The 22,450-nt window shown below is 38.2% G+C and overlaps 1 protein-coding gene across 4 annotated transcripts in view; it reads left to right on the plus strand.

Moving 5' to 3' along the window:
* The window catches only part of hdac5 (histone deacetylase 5), a 376,118-nt gene that overhangs the window by 125,008 nt on the left and 228,660 nt on the right, over positions 1 to 22,450 (plus strand). For 3 of the 4 annotated variants that reach the window (XM_060848955.1, XM_060848956.1, XM_060848954.1), the window contains one exon: positions 17,440 to 17,501. The exons of the other annotated variant lie outside the window; for it this stretch is intronic. In XM_060848955.1, coding sequence (XP_060704938.1) covers positions 17,465 to 17,501 — 37 coding nt within the window. In that variant the 5' untranslated portion in view covers positions 17,440 to 17,464. The remainder of the gene's footprint in view (positions 1 to 17,439; positions 17,502 to 22,450) is intronic. 4 annotated transcript variants of the gene reach the window in all.

Consider the following 22,450-nt stretch of genomic DNA (forward strand, 5'->3'; position numbering starts at 1 on the left):
CTCAGCATCTTCTACTATATTGGAGTTCCAGATTTAATCTGGTTTTTGGTCAGGAATGTAGATTCAGAAGAGGAAGATGGTGTGTGGGTGAGCTGGAATAGGGAGTTAGGAGGTTGTGGAGGCTGTTTAGGGTTCAGTTCTGAGGTAAAATGTGCTGAGAGGCCACACCTTTGAGGTTGGGAATGGGGAAGAGCCATTGTGTGCAAGAAATGACAGTAAAACGAATTCTAGTGTTTATAGGCTCCATTACATGCTCAATTAACATGTAAAAGTGAAACAATACCAACAAGGGCATCCATTTTAAACAAGGATTTTTTATACACTGTTTCAGTACCACCTGTACCTCCACAAATAGATGTTAATTTTTTTTTCAATTAGTTGACTGCAAAATGGAAAGAATATAGATCCTGCTTTTTGGAAGGGTTTGTAAATACAAGTTGTAGAACAAGCCTCTGTTCTGTAGTTTCGAATATTTCTTGTCCACAATTTAAGCTTTGATACATTCTTCTATATGTTAAAAATAAGTAGTTGACTAATTTTCTCACATTCAGATCCAATGAATCTGAAGAGGTTCTTATACCAGCACAAACGTACTATTTTTAGAGCTATGGGTAAGATGATTGCTTGGCCAATATTATTTTTTACAAATAGCTACACTGCAAAGAGAATGAAGTGGCACTATTTGCATACACAAATCTAGACCTCTTTTGGATAGACAAAGCCAAACTCCCCTCAAATGTGAGACTATAATGCACAGAAAAAGTGCTGGGACTATTGAGAACAAAGTCAAGTTTCAATATCCAGATATTCCAAACTGTCTTCCCGTTGTTTTTAATCTCAATTTTCTCCCATCCATGAAGCTTCAGCATGAATTCTTCTAGCTTCCCAGGTTGCTACAGTATTTTGAGCAATGGTTACTTTCTGCAACGATAGGAATTGCTAGGCAGAAAAAAACTGTGCTACATCTAGTTTGCCTCCATCATTCTGAGTCTTTTTTAAAAAAAGTGTCGCAATATGTTTAAAAGCGATATTAATTGGAAAAAAAGGCTGATACTTTTTTTGGATTCAGCTGTTTTATTTTCAATTAATATCCTTTTTAAATCTACCACCAAATCCAGCCTTGATTTGGTATAAATTTCTTTTGATTAGCATGTGGTAAATAAATCATGTTCGAGATAATGCTAATTATGCCACATACCTATTCAGTAATCCTGCATGTAAAATAGACCTCTCTTTTATTTTGTAAGAAATTAATTTCAAATCTAAAATAAGGTAGTGGAAGAAGTAATAACAGGCTCACATTTTATATACCATCTTTCAGATTTTTGGAGAACCCTATTTTCTTGCCAGTTCATAACTTTTACAGTGTGGTTTGCTGACAGACCCAATAAAATATTTGGTGAGAGGATCTCTCAAACTATCATGCAATAGTGATTGGCTTTAGATTGTCCATCTAAATAGATGTCTTTAACAATGCCTTATTTTTTCAGAACTGAATCAATCAAACAAAGGTTTGGCATAATAGTAAATTGAAGTTGGCAATTTGAACTCTAGCTTGAACCACAGCTTCTTAAAGTAGGAATGGGACACCAGATAGCGTCGCAAGCTGAAATTTTGAGATTGTAAGATCTGAGGCAGCAGTAACGACCTTGGAATACTGATCAAGTTTTAACAGCTCAAACAGACTCCAGCACTGTCAGCTGTCACCGTACCCCCCTCCCCCCCAAAAAATTTAAATCCTTCATTGAGGTGTTTCTCCAATTTTTGAGTCTCCATATGACCTTACAGTGGGAAGTAAGTTGTGGGAACACTGACCTATTTTGAAAGCAAAATGCACAACAACCCAGGTTCTGATCTGACATGGAGTTATTTTATCAATTGTTTGCTTGGCAATTTTACATGTGACCGAAAAGGGCACTTTTTCATCTTGGCAAACTAGAACAATGAGCATCATTTGATCCAATGCTCCATACCTTAAAATGGTATGTCAGCTGATTTACTGGGCCTTTTAGCATAAGACATCTATGGATGTGCAGTTGTGTGTAGTGCTGAATTATGTTCAAGCTACGCTGATAACACAAGTAATTTTTTGTTGTACTTACATCAGATTGGTCCATTAGAGAGCAACAGGTCACTATTGAGCAGGTTGGAAAAGTGTGTACCAAGCAAGAATGAAGATATGCAAATGTGAAATTTAAAACAAAGGTTGTTAACTTTCAATTTATCAATCAACTACCAATAGCAAAAAACACAAGAGCATTGGCAAAATTGCCTCAGCTATTGTTGGGGAGTTTACAACAGATTTCCAGTTATTTTACTAGTATCAAAGTGGTAGCGTTGAGTTTAGTTTGTGGCTTCAGCACCTTGACTTGTCTGAGTATTTTGCTCATACATTGCTGTGTTTTAATATGTTGTTGGGAAAATTATCCAATCATAATTTCAGTGGATAATTTGTCTGCTGGAACCTGTCATTGCCACTTGATGGTATCATTGTGCTTTGAATGCATTGTACCTGAAAGTGCTCAAGGAATGGGAGTGACAGCAAATTCCTATTTCTTGATCAGAAATTTATAATGGACATGGAAAAATTTTGAATTAAGATTCAAAGTTGTATATGTTCTCCTTTTTAAGCTGACTGACACACAATGTATTTCAGTTATATTTTGCACATCCGATTTCCATCATTCAAATATCTATGCAGTGTACCAGTTAGGAGTGTTTCAAGAACCAAAGAGGCTTATAACTGACTTGAGTTCATGATTAGAATATCAATTTGAGCATCATACTGTGGCAGTGCAAATACCCTTTTTTTTGTAAGCAGAGGTGTCTCAGTTATTTTTTTCCTTTCTGTTCCTTTCAATCTCATGCACATCTGATTATTTGTAACCATTGCATTTCTTCATGTGCTATATCACTTGGCCTGCTTATCCATTATAATATTGTAAGCCTTTCTTCCTAACCCTCAGTCTCTCTCCTGCTGAAACCTTTAAATGTGGTTTTTAGCGTATTGACCTAAGTCCATAAGGGACTATTCAGATCAAAAGTCTACTGTTATTCAGAGATCATGGCTGATATGATAATCATCAACTCCAACTTTCCTGCTTTTTCCTTCACAATCCTTGATTCCTGACTGATTTTAAAAAGTTTTGTCTCTCTCAGCCTTTATTTTATTTGACAATCCAGCCAACGCAGCACTTGGTAAAGAATTCCACTACTTCACTTCCCTGCAACAGAAGAAATTCCTCCTAAACTCTGTCTTAAATGGATGACCCCTTATTCAGAGATTATGCCTCCTGGTCCTAGACTGTCCCACAAAGGAAAACAACCTTTCTGCATCTATCCTGTGAAGTCCTCTAAGAATCTAGCAAGTTCACAACGGTCACCCTCATTCTTCTAAACTCCCAACAAGTATATGCCCAACCTCCCCAACTACTCTTCACAATACATCCTTGCATACTCAGGGTCAACCTAGTGAATCTTATCTACACTGCCTCTATTTGCCAGTATATCTTCCTTCACGTAATGGCCCAAACTGTTTACCGTATTCCAACTATGGTTGAATTATTTCCTTGAATAGTTTTGGCAAGATCTCCCCATTTTTTAATTTCATTCCATTTGAAATAAATGTCAACATTCTATTTGCCATGCCTATTGCCTGCTGAGCTCGATAGCTTTTTATAATTTATGCAGACGCTTCCCAAATTCCTCTATTTGCAGACCTCTATTTCAATAATTTTCAGCACCTCTATTTTTTTCTGCCAAAGTGCATAGGCTCACATTATCCCACATGATATCCATTTGCCAAGCTTTTGCTCGTTCACTTAATTTCTCTATATTCCTCTGCAAACTGTTTTGAGTTGTCCTCACCACTTGCCTTCCACCAATTTTTGTGTCATCTGTAAACTTGACAATAGTATATATGTTCATCATCCAAGTAATTAATATATATTGTAAATAATTGTGGCTTCAGTACTGATCCTGGTGACACTTTACTAGCTACAGGTTTTCATCCTGAAAATGCCTCCCTATGACAACTCTATCCTCTATTAAATAGTCAATATTCTATTTATGCTTATATACTACATTCAACACCATGGGCTCTTATTAAATAGCCTAACATGGAACCTTAGTAAATGTCTTCTGAAAATCCAAATATATGACATCCACTGCTTCCCCATTATCTATCCTGTTTATGTTCTCAAGAGTTCTAATAAATTTGTCAGACATGTTTTCCTCATCGTGAAGCCATGCTAACTCTGATCATATTACGTATTTTTAAATGTGTGCAATTATGTTCTTATTCTAATTTACATTTTCCCAATAACAAATGGTAAGCTAACTGACCTATCATTTCCTGTTTTCTGTCTTTGCCTTTTTTTAAAAAAAGGTTTTACATTGTTAGGTTTCCAATCCTCTTTCAAATTCCAAGGATTCTGCATCCCCTTTTCCACCTTCCAGGAACCCCCAAATTATTTAGAATATTTCCCCAAGTGTCTTTTCCCAGTCTGTTTATTTTCCTTCTTGAAGTCACCTTTACTGTCCTATACAAGCTTCCTGCTCCAAAGCTTTGGATTCGAATCTTTTGTCAATTAATTCATCCTTGGCTTTGCTCCAATCTATCTCTGAAATCTTTTCTCACCATAAGATATCTCCCAAACTGAAACAAAAACAGAAATTGCTGGAAAAACTCAGTAGGTCTGGTACATCTGTGGAGAAAGAGCAGAAACACCTTCATTTGTAAAGAATGGCCACTGGACTTGTATAATTAATACTGCTTTCCCTCCACAGATGCTGCCAGACCTGCTGAATTTTTGAGCAATTTGTATTTCTGTTTCTGATTTCCAGCATCTGCAGTTATTTGGCTTTTTTTAAAAATGGACTTTTTTTTTAAACAGAGTGTCACTTTATTTGGTTATTGGTGGCACTGCTAAAATTTGACAGTGGCAGGTTTTCGGGTTATCTTCCTAAGTCTTCCCATCTCTTTTCTATTTGGAAACCTCCTGGAGATGCATATTTTTGATCTTTCAATCATTCCCTCCAATCCTCCCATCCTTTCTCAGTGACTAGTTTTTTTGAAGGTCTATTTAAAGGCATGTGAAATAGGACGATATGGTTCTTTTAAGTTTGCTTTGCCAATTAGTAAAGTCTCAACTAGGATTTTGACTTCAACTCCACCTTCTCACTTGACTTTTGAGGTCAAAAAAGCTATCTAAGCATTAAATGTATTCAAGAACTGGACATGCACAGCCCTTAGATTAGAAAATTTCAAACATCGCAATTGAGTAAAGAAACTTCACCTCATCTCAAAAATAGGATAAGGAGTAAATAATTTAAAGATTGTGTCTCCTGGGCAACTTCTTTGCAATTATCCTGTCAAATCCTCAGAAACATTCAATGAAATCCTGCTTATTCTTGTAAATTCGAGGGACTTTGAATCATTGTGGTGAATGTTTGCTGCACTTCATGTTACCAAACTTCGTATTTTTCTTCACACTAAAAAGCAAGATAAATTCGTCATGTTTTCAAAATAAAAGATTTCAGTTTTATTGAAACAAACTTTTTTGAAATTTCATTTAATTTAGAAACTCTCAATATTACTGCTTTACTATATTAGAAAACTATTATGTATAAACCTGGTGGATATTGTACTGGTATGCTGGAAAAAAACATATAAAGCAGCCGTTTTTAAAAGTCGATCTTAAAACTATATCTTAAAATGTTTGCAGAAAATAGGATTAACCTATTAACCTCAAAAATTTACCAATGTCGACAGAATATTGTGAAACAGTTGAGTAGCCACTGGAGATTGGTTGGGCATGAGCCATAAGGAGAGATTCATCTCAGTTTGAGAATTCCTTTTCCACAGATCTTTGCAGATATTAGAAAAAAATCAGTATTAATGATTAACAATGTCTGAATGGTAGAGATGTTTTAAAAGATCAGCATTTTTAACTTAGAGAATAAGTATGTTTGTAATGTTTCAAAAGGTCATGTATTTGGTTTGGATATCTCACTAATCTTTGTGCATAAAAACTATGAAATCATTTCATTAAAAAAATTGCAGGGTGCTTTGTGTATTTGCAAAGATTGAAATAATAAGTTAGGCTATTGTTCTTGGTAGTTTGACATTGGCTTACAGAGATTCAGTCCAGTTCAAATATGGAAACTGGCTGTGCAAAATCATGATAATGCTGTGGAGAATTATAGAAATAATTGAGTGACAACTGGAGGAGGGCTTGGTGTGGGCCTGGAGTCAGGAATAGAATGTGCAGTGCAAAGTGGTCTGGCTGGCTCATCAAGGTAGCTGCTGTAAAAATCACCATGTTGGCTTACATTTATTAAGGCTGCTGTTCGATAGCAGGTGACTTCAGCCTTGCTCAACTTTTAAAAAATTGAGGCACTATATACAGTGAATCGAGAAGCAGGCACACCTAATTCAGTGATACCTGGAAATAAGTACATTTTAATATAAATTGTTAAAATACTTAATAAGATACATTCATAGTGGAAATGTTTTGTATAGCGTACAATTTAGCTGAGGCCCTGTGCAGGTGAAAAGGAGTAATTCAACCAAAGGTGTTTGAAAACTACTGCTGTGTGTAACCTATTTATGCTGCACCTTCCCACCACTAATGATACTTTAGCATCTGTTTAGAACATTTTGGTTGCATAATCTGTATTATGAATTAATTCCAGTGTCTGACTAACTTTCCCTGGTATTATAAACAATATAAAATCTAAAGTATGCTTGAGAAAGGAATGTATTATTGTGAAATGGAAACTAAATTGTGTTCTAGGCTGTGTTTCTATACCCACTTTGAATATTTTCAATTTTTATATACTGTGGATAATTGATTAGTACATTCAAATGTTTGTATATGTCTATAAATTCTGTTGTATTTCCTATTCACTTTTTTTATATTGATTTCACATCTATAATTGAAATTTCCAACAAAAAAGCTCATAGAAACTTGCAATACAAATTTTTGCATGACTGCAGTGACATGTTACCCACCACAGGTGGTACTGTGGTGCCAGTGTCATTTCTGCCTCTCTCATGCCTGCTCTCTTTCACTCAAAGCCTGATTATTCTTGGTGTTGATTGTTCACGGTCTGGTGCAGATCACTCTGTGCAGTTCAATCCCATCAAACCTGTGATGGGAAAAGACAACCATTTACCTCTTAATGGAATTTGCCTTTGCAAAGAGGGTCTGGATAGAGATGTACCTCAGAGACACAAGAATTTGATCAGTGGTTGTACCGGCATGGGGGAGGGGAGGGGGTACACAGAACTAAGCATCATTGGTATCTGAAGCATGATAAACACATGAAAAATGCTCCTTGATCTGTCTGAAACTTGCTGGTCTTCCAGTGCAGAGTTGGCTTTGACTGAGTGTTGCAGGCTGGTACATTGCAAAGTCCGGGACTGAGTAAGTACTGAGGATCTGTTAAAATTTGGGGGTGGGGCATTGTAGAGGCACAATGAAGAGGAGTGACTTTCTTAGACCATTCTATCATAACCACTGGGGCTGGAAACCATTTAGAACCCCTTGGATCGTATGCCTGATGTGGAATATTTATCATAGGTATTGGAATTGCATTGAAACACCCAGAGTGGGACATGCTGTGTGACAAAAAGTTAGATTTGTTTACACTTTCTGCAGTACTCCACAGGAACTGTTTTGTCGTTTGGTTGTATGCCTTAGGTGGAATGTATGTTGGAACATGTTGCACGGTGGCTCAGTGGATGCCACTGCTGCCTTACAGCGCCAGGGTCCCAGGTTCAATTCTCAGCCTTGGATGTCTGCCTAAGTGGACTTTGCACATTTTCCCTGTGTCTGCGTGGGTTTCCTCCGGGTGCTCGGGTTTCCTCCCACAGTCCAAAGGTGTCCCGGTCAGGTGAATTGGCCATGGTAAATTGCCCATAGTTCTAGGTGCATTAGTCAGAGGGAAATGGATCTGGGGGGTTACTCTTCGGAGGGTTGGTGTGGACGTGTTGGGCCAAAGAGCCTGTTTCCGCACTGTAGGGAATCTAGTCTACACTCATGCCTTATGGAGAAAAAGATGCAATTTGTTGCACTTCCTCTAATTTTCCATTCAAAGTGCTGTGTACCTTTTTTGTAAAATACTTTATATTCATAAAATCAATGAAATATTCCTGAGCACTCCACTCCATCTTCCTGGACCTGCCTCAGGGTTGCAGTTGGCTGAAATACAGTTTTGAGTGAATTGGGTACCCACTCGAGTCTTCTTTTTCATGGACACCGATTAAGGATGAATCTCTGTAAGGTGTGTTCCTTATCACATGTTGCACATCTCTGTGTATATGGACAGAAGTTAATTGAGACATTGCTATGAACAGCTGGTTCACCCCAGATGAGGAACTGAATCTGGAACTTGGTCTTTATTTCTCAACTCATTTCATAAATGCTGAGTAATAGGTATTTTACTTGTGTTTATATATGTATAAGAGATTGTACAGTTTGTTTTGTGAAGATTTGAGTGTAATTATTATCTTGTATTTCCAGCACCTTTTATTACACATGACATTAAGAAAACTGATTTTTGTTGTATTACTTTGAGGGGTGTATGTGAGCAGCATTTATTTCCATGTTTTTAAACAAAAATGGCAAGAGAACTGATAATAAATCAAATATAATATTTGATATGTATCTAAATGTTCTTATAAGAATTGTTAAAATATGTTTACAGATAGATGCAAAGCTTATCTCTGTAAAGGTAAAACAATTCACTGTTTTATTTCATAAAATATCATGCTACTATTTATTAATTCAACATTTATAGATTATAGATTCTCCTCCTCAATCAGGAAAGCTGATGACATCAGCTGATGTGACGTTAAGTTACATGATGAACAGTGAGTGGAAGATCTTATTGTTAGATGGCTATGTAGGTATCTCCACCTACTCTGTATAAACACTGTACATAGTTAAATGAATGGTTACACTTACAAAGGCCTCCTTAATGTTCAAGTGTTAACACACATGACAACAGTAAAATTTAAAAACCTTGCTTGTGAGCAATGTCACCGGTACCCAGTGACACTAGGCACTGGTGCACAAGTTTAAACAAAGATTTGCAGTACCTGGAGCTGTGTTCCAGCAGTAGCTAAGCCTCAAACAGCCAGACTTCAGCAAGAAGCAGAACACAAAGCAGACTGACCCCAGCAGTAGAAGCAGCAGACAGAAATTCAAACTGTGGTAAGCGAATCTGACCGAAATTGTGACAACTTACTTCAAGCTGTTTGTAAAACTTGTAAAGAAATGTTTATTCCTTACCTTGAAAATGCATGGCGAAGGCCCATCCACTACCCAAGTCACTGTGTAAAGTGGGGTATAAGAAAGTAAGAAATAGGAGCATGTGTAGGCCATCTGGCCTGTTGTGTTTGCTCTAATGTTCAATAAGGTTACAGCGGATCTTTTATGGACTCATTTGCACTTACTGACCTGCTTATCTGTTCAAAAATCTATCTATCTATCTTTACCTTAAAAACATTCAATGAAATAGCCTCAACCGCTTCACTGGGCAGGGAGTTCCACAGATTCATAAGAAATTCCTCCTCAACTTAGTCCTACATCTACTGCAAAAATAGAAATTGCTGGAAAAGCTTAGCAGATCTGGCAGCATCTGTGGAGAGAAATTAGTTAGCATTTCAGTCCAATGACCCTTCCTTAGAGCAGAATCTGCTGCACCTTATTTTGAGGCCATGTCCCCTAATTCTAGTTTCATCTGCCAGTAGAAACAACCTCTCTGCTTCTATCATATGTATTCCCTTCGTAATCTTCTGTTTCTATAAGATTCACCACACCCATTCCCATTCTTCTAAATTCCAATGAATATAGTCCTGGTCTACTCAATCTGTCAGGAGAAAGTGAGGACTGCAGATGCTGGAGATCAGAGCTGAAAATGTGTTGCTGGAAAAGTGCAGCACGTCAGGCAGCATCCAAGGTCCAGGAGAATCAACGTTTCGGGCATGAGCCCTTCTTCAGGAAGGGCCATTTTGTTGTTGTTCTGCCAAAATGGATGACCTCACATTTACCAACATTATACTCCATCTGCTAGACCATCGCTCACTGTCATATCATATCTATATCCTTCTGCATATTTTGCTCTATCACTCATTGTAGAGTCATCTGCAAACATTGACACACTACACTTAACCCCAACTCTATATCATCTGTGCCCATTATTGAGCAGCACGGTAGCTCAGTGGTTAGCACTGCTGCCACACAGCTGCAGAGACCCGGGATCGATACCTAACTTGGGCGACTCTGTGTGGAGTTTGCACATTCTCCCTGTGTCTGCTCCAGTTTCCTCCCACAATCCAAAGATGTGCAGGTCAGGTGAATCGGCCATGCTAAATTGCCCATAGTGTTGGGTGCATTAGTCGGGGGTAAATATTGGGTAGGGAAATGGGTTTGGGTGGGTTAATCTTCGGAAGGTTAGTATGGACTTGTTGGGCAGAATGGCCTGTTTCCATAAAGTAGAAAATCTAATCTAATTTTTAAAAAAGTGGAAATAATTGCACTCCCAACTGATCCTGGAGGTAAAGTCCAAGCAAGCAATTGTGATGGGGGACTTACTAGTCAGGGGCACAGTTAGGTGTGTCTGCAACTGCAAATGAGACTCCAGGATGCTGTGTTGCCTCCGTGGTGTCGGGGTCAAGGACATCTCCTGAGTGGTTACAGAAAATTATCAAAGGGAGTCATTGTACATATTAGTACCAACAATGCGGTAGAAAAAGGGATGAGGCCCTGCAGAGTGAGGATACGGAGTTAGGCTGGAGGTTAAAAAGCAGGACTTCGAGGGTAGTAATTTCTGGATTATTCCCAGTGCCAAGTGCTCGTGAGAATAGGAAGAGGGGGATAGGCCTGATAAATATGTGGCTGAATAGCTAGTGAAGGAGGCAGAAATTCAGACATTGGGATCTATTCTGGGGCAAAGGTGACTTGAACAGTAGTGGACAAATCTCCTGGTGGAGGGATTTGCTAGGGCAGTCTAAGAAAAGTCTAAAGCAGTTTAGTGGGATCTTTTAAACAATAGTGAGACAAACGATAAGGTTGAAATTTAGTGCATAATTTGAAGAGAGCAAGTTAAATAGAACAAAAAACCAAAGTACGACAGGGAATAAAGGAAGGCTGATGAATTAAACTGCAAGAAGCCTGACAGATAAAGCAGATTATCTCAGGACATGGTTGGGAATGCAGGACTAGGATCTTATTGCTTATTACAGAAGTATGGCTGAAGGAGGGACAGGACTGGTGACTCAGTGTTGTAGGGTATAGATTATATAGGAATCATAGAAGGAGAGCTGAAAAATGTGTTGCTAGAAAAGCACAGCAGGTCAGGCAACATCCAAGGAGCAGGAGAATCGACGTTTCAGGCATAAGCCCTTCTTCAGGAATGAGGAAGGTGTGCCAAGCAGGCTAAGATAAAAGGTGGGGGGTGGGGGTTGGGAATGCGATAGGTGGAAGGAGGTTTAGGTGAGGGTGATAGGTCGGGAAGAAGATTGCAGGTCAAGAAGGCGGTGCTGAGTCCGAGGGTTGGGACTGAGATAAAGTGGGGGGGAGGGGAAATGAGAAAGCTGGAGAAATCTGTATTCATCCCTTGTGGTTGGAGGGTTCCTAGGCGGAAGATGAGGCGCTCTTCCACCAGGCGTCGTGTTGTCATGGTCTGGCGATGGAGGAGGCCAAGGACCTGCATGTCCTTGGCGGAGTGGGAGGGGGAGTTAAAGTGTTTCAGCCACGGGGACGGTTGGGTTGGTTGATTCAGCCCACAGGACGGTTGGGTTGGTTGGTGTTTCAGCCATGGGGCGGTTGGGTTGGTTGGTGTATCAGCCACAGGGAGGTTGGATTGGTTGGTGTTTCAGCCATGGGGCGGTTGGGTTGGTTGGTATTTCAGCCATGGGGTGGTTGGGTTGGTTGGTATTTCAGCCACGGGGAGGTTGGGTTGGGTGGCGTTTCAGCCAAGGGGCGGTTGCGTTGGTTGGTTGGTTTATCATAGAAGGAGAGGCAAGAAAGGAGGGGGAGTGGCGTTTTGATTAGGGAAAACACAACTGCATGGAGAGGATATTCCTGAGGGATCATCCATTGAAGCTGTATGGGTGGAACTGAGAATTAAAAAGGGGGTGATCACTTTGGGGTTGTACTACAGCCCCCCCCACCCCAGTAGTCAGCAGGAAATTAAGGACAAATGTGTCAGAAGATTGCAGATAGCTGTAACAATAGTAGGGCTCTTTAACTTTCCAAACATAGCGTAATGTTAAAGGCTTGGATGGGTGGGTCAGGGGGGCTGGAGAATTTAACTGTGTTCAGGATCTTCCCAATCAATAAGTTGGGGCAAGGCCAATTTTGATTGTATTAAAACTTGATAAAGTTGACTGGTAAAGGGACCTCTTGACAAGTGGAAGGCTTTCAAAAGCAAGAGTTTAGGGCCCACATATATCTGTTAGTGTGGAGAGTTAGACTGGAGGCCTGTGACCAGTGTTGTGCTAGAGAGCCTAGGGGTTACTGTTACACACCTAGAGAGTCAGTACTCATAGACTGGCATACTATAGTTCCAGAGCACTGAAAAACATACAGCAAGAGTATGTGGTCATAGAAGCTTAAGCCCTGGGCATCGCTTGGATTTGACATAAACTTTCGGATTACATCTTGGGACTCAAATTTACCATCCATCCAGACGATTGATCACCTTAAAGAATGCTAAGGAATTATGGAAATGCCAATCCAGATAGAGATTTTATATATGGCTCATGCACTTTGAAGCCATTTTGGAATATGTCTGGGATTAAGATCAAACTGCAGCAAACGTGTTTTCCCACAACCCTGGGAGCTACTCAAGGACATTCATTTTGTCAAAGATGTGGAATGTTGACTATACAATTTTTATTAGTGACTCAAAACCCAAACACGCAATGTGGATGCTGAGTGCACACTAATGTGGGAGTGTTGTCTCAAAGGCTAGCTCATGTATGGCCCCATAATTTTAATCTCAAACAGTACTACTGACATCATTCAAACCATTAGTGTCATGATAATTTTCTGGTCTATGGTGAAAGTGTAGTCATACCAGAGTTCTTCGGCTTGATATCCTCAAATGCGCACCAAAGACACCTGGGTATCACCTGCAACAAAAACACAAATTGCCAGGAGAAACTCAGCAGGTTTGGCAGCATCAGTGGAGAGAGAGCAGGGTTAATGTTTTCAATCCAATAGTCCTTCTTCAGAACTTTTAATAGCTGGGAGAATGGGGGGTGGGATGGGGAGAAGAGTGAGTGGATAGATGGAGATGGAGCTCACAGACAGAGAAAATGTTCATCTGAAAAAAAGATGGATGATAATAAGCCATGGAAGGAGAAAAGCTGATAATGGGTGCCTTGAGTAGATGAAAATGGGTTGATTGTGGTGAAAGCAGCTATGTCATGCCAATGTGTGGCGGTGCAAAAAAGAAATTGAAGGTGGTGTTCAGACTGTAAAATTATTGAATTCAATTTTGAGTCCTGAAGGATTCCCAAATGGGAAAAGAGATTCTTTACACAGCGGGTTGTGAGTTCATGGAATGCCCTGCCAGTAGCAGTGGTGAACTCTCCTTCTTTATGGTCATTTAAGCGGGCATTGGATAGGCATTTGGAAGTTATTGGGCTAGTGTAGGTTAGGTAGGATTCGGTCGGCGCAACATCGAGGGCCGAAGGGCCTGTACTGCGCGGTATCTTTCTATGTTCTATGTTATTCTTCCACATTGTGTTGAGGCTGGTTGGAGCACTGCATCAGGTGATAGAACATACTGCTGGGTTAGAACACAAAGTTTGGTGCAGTGGTCAGGGATTTCTAAATCCCTAAAGTCATCGAGGGTGTAATTTCTTGCTGTATTACCTACTCAGTTCATAGACAAAACTATAATGACTGCAATGTTACAACAGGGGGTAAACCCCTCTGCTAATTTGAACCCAACACACAGGAAAAAAATCACCCCATGCAGTAATCTGTGAAAATTTGAGAGGCAAAGAACTATCCCAAAAGTCACTATTTAAAGTTTAAAACTTGCAACATTAATTTTTTAAAAGTCTAACAGAGAATAATTAACTAACAATTATTTACAACTTATTTATCTAAACCTGTCTTTTACTTCCTCCTGCACCCCCTACAATGCTAGTCCAATAAAACCCCTGATTAAGATTTACCAAAAAAATTCAAATTTCAAAACCAGTCAGCTGTTGAATCTTCTCTTTGTATCTTCCTCTGTCATCGTCTTCTTGGGGATTTCTGTTTCACAGGTCATTGATAGCTAAAGGTACCTTTTTTAAGAGAGCTATTCTCCAGGCAGCCAGCCTATGTTGGTGGTTTGGCAGTTCTCCCACCAACTGTTTTGATTTGTTAAATTTTTATACCCCAAAGCATTGGATTGTTTCATTGGTCTTAATATTGCCAAAATACCAAATTCAAATTTGATTGGAGTTTAGTATCTTGGGGCATGATTTAAACTGATTGGCCGAATTTGATTTTTCTTTTGTCTCATAGCAACCTAGGTACTGCTAACATTTACTTTGTAATTTTCCAGCACTCTGTGTGCTTGCCAAGTCCTTCGATTCACTTAAGTACACCTCTATATCTTCATAACAGTAATGAGCCATTGATGGCTTCCAGTATTTATGTTAAACTTTTCTTGTTATTGTGGATTATTACTCTTAATGGATCAAAGTCAAAATACTGCATTGCCCCACCTCAGCTGTTGTTACTTTGCGTTCAGCTGGGTTTTTGCCATGCCCAGTGATCCAATAACTGTTCTGAACAATTCATGAAACATATGGCTTTACTTGTATCACCAGTTCACCTCAGTAATTTCAGGCTAATGGAGAAATAGAGAGAGGTGTCAAAACTATAAAATCTGCATTTTATATGCTGATGATGATGTTAACTTTGCCTTGCAAAGCTATCATCCTATACCATGACAAAATAGCCTGGCTGCATTAGAACTTTTATAAAACCATCGGAGCGTGACATGTACGGCTTCTGGCTTTTCCACAAGATAAAGAGCATGAGTGAGAAAAGAAGAAATTGCTATCAAACACACTAGGCTGCAAAATATAACCATCATGAGAAAATATTAGGAACTCTAGACAGGGGAGGCAGTTTGCATCCATGAGTCCTGGTTCTGGGGTGCAGTGTGCATCTGTAACTTACCTTAGAGAAATGGGACCACAGCTTTTTGGAAGAAACAAATCTGCACTAATATCCAGCTCAAAAAGGCCATGAAAGGGACTGATCTTGCAGGGACCTCATCATTCTTCGTGCACAAGGTTTTGGTTAACAAGACCTATACTCTGTCCATCTTGGAATGCTTAGAACAGTATGAAAGCATGTAGTTCTAATGTGGGTTAATGGAGCTGAAGCACAGCCTTGATATTAATGAATGGGAACGAAGACTTGAGGGCTGAGTAACAGAATCATTTTCCTCTTTTCCTAATGGCAAAATCAAAATGGGAGTTGTCATTTTAATATAAACTGTCAAGCAGAACTTCCTTTAGCAATTACATTAAGAAACATTTGACACATAATCCAATACAGCAATTAGAAAATAACAAGTTGAAAAAGCTTTTCCAAGATTGAACTTCCAGAATGGTATTGTTCCTGGGACAGTCTGTCTATCACAAAATATTTCATCCGTTACAGATCTGCCATTTTCACTAGCAAAATGCTGTGTTTGTTCATGTGTTCTGTATTTCATGCTATAACTCTCTTTGAAACAAGAAAACGAAAGAAAACTGGATTACCCAATGGATTTGTACAGCGAGGTAATCACTATCAGCAAGTACTTCTGTTTAAAATGTCATTGATAATCAATTTAATATTATTGTGCTAATGGGGTGTCTCTTGATTGACCTTTTAAGTGGCTTAGCAAGCCACTCAGCTGTACCAAACTGTTGCTTTTTAGGAAGAAGATCCACATTCTATCTCAGGATGATGAGGTGGGTAATAAATACTGACCTTGAAATCAGCATCCTTAGCTTGGGAATCAATTTAAAAAAGAAACTGCTTAAGAATTCATAAATAATTATAGTAATGTTATAAGTGTTGTTTAGAAAAGCAAATGAAAGTAAATTTTAGATATTATGAGTAGAATGGAGTTCATTTGAATAGAGGTTCACTTTTTTTTATGGCAAGTAGTGCTGGCACAAGGATTTGCTGTTTGTTGCCTAATGGAGTCCTTGACATTAACTCTGAGAGATCAACTGTGCAAACAAGTCATGGCTGTCCGCCTGTTCTTGTTTAAAAATAGCTATACCACGTCAGCTACAAAAGTATACACTGTATAAATAGCTTGTGGAAAAAAGATTTTTTAAACGAGAATTCTGTACATTTGAAAATAGTGTTTTCTTATTGCAGTCAAGATAAACTAATCTGTTTACTGCAATCTGGTTTGTAGCATTGATTTTATTTTCATTATCAGGGCAATGCCATTGAGTTTTTCTGTCTTGTATTTTCGGAAGGATGACATCATTTTTTTTGGGATGGCTTTCTGCACTTGTCTCACAAACTTCTCAGAGTTTTCGTTCATGATAACTTTTATTTCAATGTACATATTCTCCAAACACACGTAATATCTAAATTTACATAACTGTAGTGGTTCTGTTCGCCGAGCTGGAAGTTTTAGTTGCAAACGTTTCGTCCCCTGGCTAGGAGACATCATCAGTGCTCTGGAGCCTCCTGCGCAGGAGGCTCCAGAGCACTGATGATGTCTCCTAGCCAGGGGACGAAACGTTTGCAACTAAAACTTCCAGCTCGGCGAACAGAACCACTACAACAAGCACCCGAGCTACAAATCTTCGCACAAACTTTGAAAATTTACATAACTATTATATTTACAGCTTGCTATTAAGCAATTAACATATAGTTCTAAAGAATTGATATTCAAGTTTACCTAAAATTGCAAAATTTAATGAGCTTATTAGCAACATAATCTCTTGCATTTTCCCAATTATATGCTGCTGTATTTTGGAGAAATCCTATTTGCAATGTTGGATCAGGAAAGCTGTTGTTTTGCAGTGAATTATTAATAGGATGATATCATTGTCCACTGATTCTCCCACAGGCACTTTGTTATGTAACTTCCCACAAAATTTGGATCAAGAGCTTAAGTGATTGACTGTATTAAAAATGAAGTTAAACGCAAGAATCTGACAACTAAATAAGATACTGAAAGCATTTAAATGAAATTCAACAATTTACTCAGACAAAACTCTTTACGCTTTGGGAATGTACTGCTGAGGAATTAAACTTCAGGCTTAAAAGGCACTACTGCATTTTTCTTTACGTAGTGAATTAAGGAATGTATGCCTTTTTTGAAAATAAAAGTCAAATTTCTGTGCAATATTTATACTTTACATTTGTTATGACCTTTAATTGTTTTTCCCTACAGTCTTGAAGCTTAAAACTCGAGAGAAATGCTTGATGTTTGTGCTGCAATGAGATGTTTTACATGTAGGTATTAACCATAATGCAGGAACATATAGTTCATAATATTTGGCAAAGGCTTTTATTTGTCAGTTTAAAGCAACATTATCAGTATTTTAAAATCAGGATTTCAGAATTTTCTGCATCCTTTCTTACCTATATTTGGTTTACACCTAAATTCTTTTGTTTTTCTGTTTTCACAGTTTTGATTGTATTTGTATTTATCAAGATGAGAGATTTCCATGCTAATAAACAGACTAATAGAACAACTTTTTATATGTTCATGTCACAACACCTGGTGTTAACTAACAAGATGTACCAGGTTACACACAGCTGTAAGTTTGCACATTATAAGCAGTGTCATAGATAGTTAGCATTATAGTTAAACCCACTGAAACAATTGATAAAAATAAAATTACTTAGAGAATAAAATTTCTATTGTTATTCATTTTTCTGTCTTTTTGACATCATAGTTGTCACTGGTACCTGTCAGTACTATGGTAATAGTAGTACTGAACAATGCTTTGGAGATAAGTTCAGATGTCGCAATGGTAATTGGGGACTTTAAATTTAATTAATGAATCTGAAACAAAATGCTAATCTTGTTAACTACATTGAAAAAACTGCTCTTGTAAAAGCCCATCAGGTTCACGAGTATCATTTGGGAAGGAAATCTGCCATCCTTACAGAGTCTGGCATGCATGAGACTTCAGATCCACAGCAGCTTATTTGAATCTTGATTGCTGTCTGAAATGGCACAGAGAGCCATTCAATGGTACATACATAAAACCAGTACAGATAAAAATATTGGTGTATGTGCACCAAGTGGATTTTACTGATTCAACAAGCATCTCATGGCCATTTTTCTCAGAATCACAGAATTTTATGATGCAGAAGGCAGTCATTCAACTCATTGTGTCTGTACTGGCTCTCTGAATAAGGATTATGACTTATTGTCACTCTCCTTCAATTTGCAGGATTACTGGGAAATGGTTTCTCTTAACATGATCATCTAATTCCCTTTGCCTTTAGTAAACTTGCCTCCAATATATTTCCAGGTAGTTAAGACAAACCTTAACTACACACAATATGATTAAAGTTTTTTATATTTTTATATCATGTTTGCTACTTTTACAAATTACTTTACATATGTGCCTTCCTCCTCTTTGTCCTTTCTCAAAAGCGAATAGTATCTCCTGGTCTGTCCAGACTGCTCATCATTTTGAAAACTTCAATCCAAGCTCCTCTTGGCCTTATCCTTTCCAAGGGAATCAACGCTATCTTCTCTATCTATCTTCCTGACTGAAATTTCTCATTTCTGGAACCATTCTTGTGAATTTCTTTGACACGTTTTTTCACTGTATTCACTTCTGTCTTGAAGTGTGGTGTCCAGCATTATGCACGATACTCTCGATGAGGTCTAATTAGTGTCATTGTTCTATCCTTTTATTCTATAACCCTGTTAATAAAGCAAACAGTTTCAAAGGTTTTATTAACTGCTCAGTTCACTTGTCCTGCCACCCCTAATGACTTATGCCCATATATTCCTAAGTCTCTCTGCTCTTACACACCCATAAGAGTAGTACATTTTATTTTCTATTACCTTTCTGTTTTCTTTGTGTTAAAGTGTATTACCTCACACTTATCTGCATTGAAGTTCATTTGCCATCTATCTTTCCAATCCACCAACTTGTCAATCTCCTTTTGATGTTTTAGATCAATTTCCTCAGTTTACAATGCTTCTGAATTTTGTGTTGCCTGAGAATTTTGAAATTGTCCCCATCACACCAAAGTGTATCGAATGCATGCATATAAATTAAGAAAAGCAAGGGTCCCCATACCAACCCCTAGGGATTCTACTGAAAAATGTCATTAACCATTAGACTCTTTCCTATCATTTAGCAAATTTTGCATCCACCTACTGTACTAAAGGTACTGTTGATTTTATTTATGCTCTGACTCTAACTTCACTCATAAGTCTGTGTTGTATGGTAATGTTTGGAAATCCATGTACACTTCAACAACCTCCATTACTTCATTAAAAAGCTTAGGTAAGCTAGTTAATCACAACTTTGCCTTCAGAATTCTTTGCTGGTTTCCATGATTAACGCACATTTGTCCATGTGATTATTAATGTTCTTCTAAATTACTATTTGTAAAAGTTCTCCTTTTTACTCTGTCCTCATTGACATTAAAAGAGCAGATCTATAATTGCTGTTCTTATCATAGCGTCTGTTCACGCTTGTTTGTGGAAGGGTTGCAAATGCCATAATCATCCCAGTGAAAAATGACAGTAGTGAACAATTATTATCCCACTTTGTCACATGTCCATAAAAATAAGCAACAAAGCAACACAATTTTGGAAGGGAATAATAATGCTGAAATGTTTAGTCAAAAGCCTTTTTTAAAAACTAGGGAATGACATTAAAGGTTGTCTCGTTCTCTGACACCGTTCCTGAGTCTAAGGAAAACTGACAAAATATGGTCAGCACCTCCGAAGTTTCCACTCTTATTTCCTTCAGTATCCTTGGACAGGTATTATCCAGTTCCACTGCTTTATCAATTCGAAGAACGATCAATCAATCCAAGACTAATTCCTCCTTTTCCAAATTGTACCCTACTAGTGACTGAATATCCTCCTCTGTTATCATGTATTTATTTACTACCTCAGCTTACACCCCATTGCTTCCATGTTTGAATCCTCCTTTTGGTTCCCTTATTGACCTAGTCCTTTTTCCACAAGGTTTTGAAATTCTCTTTTATGCTACGTCTTTTCATAATTTCTGTTTGCTTTCTAAGTTGCTTTTCCAACTTCCTTCTGAACCTTTTCATCTTGGTTCTTCGTTATATTTTCGATATGAAACCTGTCATAAGCACACTTTTTCTTAATTTTTTTTCATCCATTGAATTCTGGATTTGTTTGCCCTTCCTTTCCCTTTTGAGGAAAAAACACATTTATCATGCCCAAACCTACTCTTTAAAGGTGGCCATTACTCACTCCGATTTTTTCCACAAACATTTGGTTCCAGTCTTCCAGGCCATTGCCTTATTGAAACCTGTTCACCCCCCAGTTAATTATTCTTAGGCTAGATTATTGATTGTTCTTTTCCACTGTCTTCATAAACTTTATGATGCAGTGATCCCAGAGATGTTACCCATTGACATTTGATCTCCTTGGTGCACCTTTTCCAAAGAAACCAGTCTAGTACTGCCTTCTTTCTAATTTGGCAGGATACACACTGCTATATTCATTCTCTTGAGCGCAAGTTAGGAATGTTTGCCCCTCCCTTACTTTTTATGCCACAAGTATTGCAGTCCGTATTCAGATAATTAAAGTCAGGTACTGCTAAAGGGAGACTTAAAAAGGAGACTAAAAAAATCCGTATTCATCAGAGCTAGAATGCACGAAATTGACTTGAAGAAAGAGATATTTTATATAGAATGAGAAGAGGGTGCTGATTGATTGGGCCAATATTGTCATGGAGATCTGGGTGGGGATGTAAGGATGATGAAAGGAGGCTTTAGGAAGACTTGGACAGGTTGAGTGAATGGACTAGAACAATGTAGATGGAATGTAATGTACATAAGTATGAAATTAGTGTACAGTTGGGTGCAATTTTGGTTTCCTTATCAAAGGAAAAGTATACTAACCATAGAGAGAGTGCAGCAGAAGTTTACCAGATTAATTCCTGGGATAGAATATTTGGCTTGGAAAAGAATAATTAAGGAAACGGTCTGAATTTTCGACAGTTTTCCTGGATGAGATGTGATCTCATTGAAACTTGGATAATTCTTCCAGGCTCTGACAAAGTGGCTGGTATCCTGTGACTGATGATTCCAGAACTCGAAGACTTGATCTCGAATAAGGTTCAGGCCATTTAAGACCGAGATGAGAAATTTCTTTATTGAAAATATGGTGAAGCATTGGAATTTTAAACACCAGAAGCCTATGGAAGCTCAAATATTGAGTAGTTTCAAGACAGCAACTAACAACAGTCAGATATGGAGAGAGAGAGTGTGGTAGTGAGGAGATGATTAACCATTATCCAGAACGACAGGGCAGACATAATGGGCTGAATGACCTACCTATTTCCCATCTCATTATTTTTTCTTTTCCTGGCTTTCTTGAACACTTTTCTTTAATCCAGGAATATTTGACGCCCGGTCTTGCTCTTCTTTGTGTTACTTTTCTGTTATAGCACATCATAATTCCACATGGCAATGTATGCCTGTAACTCAACATAGTTATGGAGCACAAAAACAGGTCCTTCGGTCCAATTCGCCCATGCCAATCAGATATCCTAAATTGATCCAGTCCCATTTGTAGCATTTGGCCCATGGCCCTCTAAACCCAAAGTAGAAAGTAGAATTATTGACCCTTTCTCCTGTGCCTATAAATTGAATACTTAAGAATAAAAACAACAGCTAATTACCTACAGGCTGAGAAAATTGAAAACAAAGCTTAAGGACATTACGTTCCCACTTTTTCAACTTGCCAAACACATAGCACTCCATTAAAATAACATTGATTTTTAATATTTCATTGTTCTAAAACTGAATTGACCTTTTCAATTAACTAAATACAGCTATTCCCTATTAGATGGTTTTTAAACACCTGTTTTGACCCCTGAAATCAAACAAAACTCTTAGTTAAATTTAATTGGTAAATGTTGAATACAAGTAAAGTTTGATTTTTAGAAAGAGATCAATATCAACCATATCATAAGTCCTAATTTTCCATTCGAGCCACATCGAGTTAAAGTTACACTGAGGGCAATAAGTGAAGGGTGGGATTGGCAATAAATGTTGGCATTAAATTCCAGAATTTTGTCCCATCACCTGTAGGGATGGAAGCGCATATATTTCCAAGTTGAGACGATGAATGGCTTGGAGGGAATTCGCACATGGTGGTGTTCCCATACATTTGCTGTCCTTTTTCTCCAAGATGATAGTGGCTTGGGCCATGCTTTTGATGA

Source organism: Hemiscyllium ocellatum, chromosome 32 (assembly GCF_020745735.1).
Source record: "Hemiscyllium ocellatum isolate sHemOce1 chromosome 32, sHemOce1.pat.X.cur, whole genome shotgun sequence".
Taxonomy (NCBI): Eukaryota; Metazoa; Chordata; class Chondrichthyes; order Orectolobiformes; family Hemiscylliidae; genus Hemiscyllium; species Hemiscyllium ocellatum.